The sequence below is a fragment of the Olea europaea genome, unplaced genomic scaffold, assembly GCF_002742605.1.
Source record: "Olea europaea var. sylvestris unplaced genomic scaffold, O_europaea_v1 scaffold6467, whole genome shotgun sequence".
In the NCBI taxonomy this organism is placed as follows: domain Eukaryota; kingdom Viridiplantae; phylum Streptophyta; class Magnoliopsida; order Lamiales; family Oleaceae; genus Olea; species Olea europaea.
In genome coordinates this window covers 1-3,677 of record NW_019264837.1, presented here as the reverse complement: position 1 = coordinate 3,677, position 3,677 = coordinate 1, and the positions used below count along the sequence as shown (strand labels likewise).

At 33.5% G+C, this 3,677-nt stretch overlaps 1 protein-coding gene across 1 annotated transcript in view; it reads left to right on the top strand.

Annotated features, from left to right (window-relative positions):
* Window positions 1-788, top strand: part of LOC111390062 (protein FAR1-RELATED SEQUENCE 5-like) — a 3,158-nt gene extending 2,370 nt beyond the window's left edge. The window contains exon 2 of the mRNA XM_023015041.1: window positions 731-788. Coding sequence (XP_022870809.1) covers window positions 731-788 — 58 coding nt within the window. The remainder of the gene's footprint in view (window positions 1-730) is intronic.
* The last annotated feature ends 2,889 nt before the right edge of the window (window positions 789-3,677 follow it).

Sequence of the window (3,677 nt, the reverse complement as noted above, 5' to 3'; positions counted from 1 at the left end):
TATCCGATTTTTGAAGTTTTAAATGTTATTTTTTATTTTTGAAATGTTTCTTACTTGATTTCTTAAGATATAAAAGTTTCCCTTTTTATTATGTGTTAAATTTAGCATGTCTGCCTCAAATCGAAGTAAGCAAAAAAATTATGAGAATATATCGAGTTTCTAGTATATAGCAAAGAATTGAGAAATCTATTTAGATAAATGATTTTTTCCCCCCGAAAATGATGGATTTGTTTTACACAACAACGCAATTAGGATGGACACTCTAATTGCAAAAGGAGGAAATCCATTTTTCACAGAAATATTAGAGAAGTCTCGCAAGGGGTGGGTGTTAGATATTTTTCATCATTTTGCATATATTTATTTTTTGTTTTGCGAATGACTTGCCGTCCCGTACTAGTGTTTGCCGCTGCGCAACGAGGATCAACCTGCCCGGTCAGGTCACGAGGGTCGAGGGGGCAGCGCCCTTACACCAAACTATCTATAAACATTTCAAAACTTCTCAATGATTTGCCGCCCCGACTAGTGTTTGCCGCTGCGCAACGGGGATCAACCTGCCCGATCAGGTTTCTCTGTGACACACTGCCTCTCTCTCCGTAACACACTGCCCCTGAGCAGTGTGTCACGGAGAGAGTTTCTAGGGCTCGGGGGCAACGCCCCCCGAAAGATAATTTTATTTTCAAAAGTTTTTGAATATGTGCATCTGTTATTTTTTAACAGTCACTTCCAACAGATGTACGCAAGGATTTCAAGGGACACACCTATTCAAACGGTTGCCTCATTTTCTATAAATTCTGGACGAATTCTCGTTTGCAAAACACATTAAAAAAATTATTCTTCTTTCTTTCTCTTGGCATCAATCAGTTCTTTTCGAATGTCTTTTTGATTTGATCAAATAGTCACAATTTGATGTCTCCATTGTATCCTGAGAGAGATTTTCTATCATACCCCAGTTGTAAATTTGTTGGATAAGGGAGAAACATCTCTTAAAAAATAACGTTTTTTCGTGTTTTGGAGTTCATTAAGTTTTCAGATTTCGCTACATTTTTCTCAACAGTGAGCCCCACGTGAATATTATAAAAAAAGAAAAAAGCCACCCCTCTATTGTGTATCTTGTCTGGAGAGGTTTTGTAACCCCTTCCCTTCCTTCTGTACATATAGGGCCTCTCTTGCAAAAGCAAGCTACAGCCCTCACCCTACCCAAAAATAAATAAATAAATTAGTTCATAAACATTGTCCAAATTTTCTTTTTCTGTTTCGACAGTTCATAAATTAGATTAGAAAATTTAGTCCAATCTAAAAATTCATTGTCGGTTCAACTCTAAATTTTTTCTGTCCCTCTAAATGCATTAGGTAATCATTTGAGGTGGGAAAACTATGTATCGCACACCATCTTGATACTATCAAGTAAAAGTGCAGAGACAAAAAGAAGAGATAGAGAGGACTGAACTTCAATATCAATCATTTGTTTGAGGAGTTTCGCCACAAGTAAACCAGGTTTGACAGTCTGATGTATAATCCCTCACAATAGGGGGCTTGCAATTTTTTTATTGGGCACGAACCCCCTATTGTAAGAGAGTTGTACATTGAGCCGTTAAATCCCAATGTACAAATAGCAAAATCCTTTTTAAGAAAGGTTCAACCCTCTCTAAATGACATGTAGACTCAAGTCGAACCAATTGTGCCAGTTCATAAATAGTGCTAATAAATGTTATATTGGATAATATCAAATGCTTGCTTCGAATAACTTAAAAGTTATTAAAAATTTGAGATTAAAGTCAATAATTAATTTTAATCGTACATTTTGTAAGACTCACAATTTTATCAAATTTTCAACCACATTTCATCAACTTTTATCAAAACTAGTTAATTTTTTTTAATCAAAATTTATCAAACAACCTCTAAATAAGATAACTAAAAAAAATCTCATCTACTTTTTTTCTTTAATTATAATAAATATATTAAATTCTTATACATTATATGTGCGTCCAGTCATGTTTCAGTATTAAGTACATGTTTTAAAGGCACTAAAATGTACTTCCATGTTTCCAGAAGTAGGGACCTTAGATAATGCTTAATTTGGTCAAATTTCTTGACAAAATTCGGAACTTAGTGGGGTTGGTGTCATCAGTCAGTCCAATGTATCTCTCTCTTTTTATTTTTTAGAAAAGGAAGTTATGAACGAATAAAAAAAATTAAAGTTTGTATTGTTAGATTCGTGGGATGCAACTCTAAGTTATGATTTTGTTTTTTCTTGTGATTAATTAATGAGTGATTTTGACAAACGAAAAATAATTTTAAAAAATAAGGCCAATGTCAAGAATTAGACCAATAAATTTACCATCAAGAATTTATAATTGTCTCACTTCATCTAATTAATTGTAACGAAGTTAATAATGTTTTCTTTCACGATAGATAATGAACTTCAATTAACATGAAAATATTTACCAACATCCTATATACCTTTATCCGATAATCTTATTTAATCATGTTTAATCCATCATCTCAAAGATGATAAAGAGGATACCATGCATATATGCCATATTATTTTATTATCAATTTCAAGATTCATCATCTAATGATAGACTTCTTTATCGATATGCTCCATATCTAATAAGATTAGAAAAACCATGCTTTGCTTCTTTAGAAAAAAGGAGATAATCTCCCAAGCAAGTTCTTGACTATATTACAATATTTTTGTAGAAATTCAAGTACAAATGTTACAATGTAAACATAAACTTTTGACTCCATACCACACAAAATATACTTCCATTTTTAAAGAAATCCCCAAATCCAATATCATTAAAAAGGCCCACTAAGATTTCATTCATTCTTCTTTAAGGATAGATTAATTTAAGAAATGCACACTTGATTTTCTTAGTTAAAATTAACTTACAATTTGCTTTAATGATGACAAGAGAAGAAAAGGGAGCTAATAGATGATTACCTTAATTATGATGACCATGAGAGGAGCAAAAAAGGTGAAATTAAGTCATCCAAAAGTAGGATCAACAAGTGAGATTTATATACGAAGTGAGTAGATTTGCAATTAGATACACAACCAATAGGAGTTATGAATGACAAGTTGATGGAATATTTTTTTTGCAAAATGCCAATGTCCATTTGGAAATGACTCTTCGTATGACCAAAGTAATCGACCCTACAAAGATTGTGAGCGTGATTCATCTAGATTGCGAGATCATTTTCATCTCTTGCAAAAAATCTAGATTGTGGGGTCCTCTCTTCTTATGCAGGAATTTCTTGATGCGGCGATAAAGTTGCATCAAATGAGTCATGCATTTTAAATTTTGAACAATTAGCAGCTGGCATATAATGGTGATACATAGAGATGTTGAATGGGTCATGTTGGCATAACTGTGAGATAATTGAATATATTAAAATTTTCAAGAGTAGCATCAAATCCCAACACAACACGCTTTATTACTCATTAATAATTCTTCATGACGGTGTTCATAGGGATGACAATGGGATGGGACTACAAAATTCTACCCTAAAATTGTCCCAGCGTCTTGTCAGGGTGGGGCACTTGCAGAGTCTAAGTTTGAAGGATCCAATTTCCATCCCTAGGCGTCCTGATTGGACAAAGTGTACTGTTACTTATCTATTAGCCTGATAAGGCCCTTCCTAGTAAGGCCATCGAGACCTCGTTGGTCTTCAAT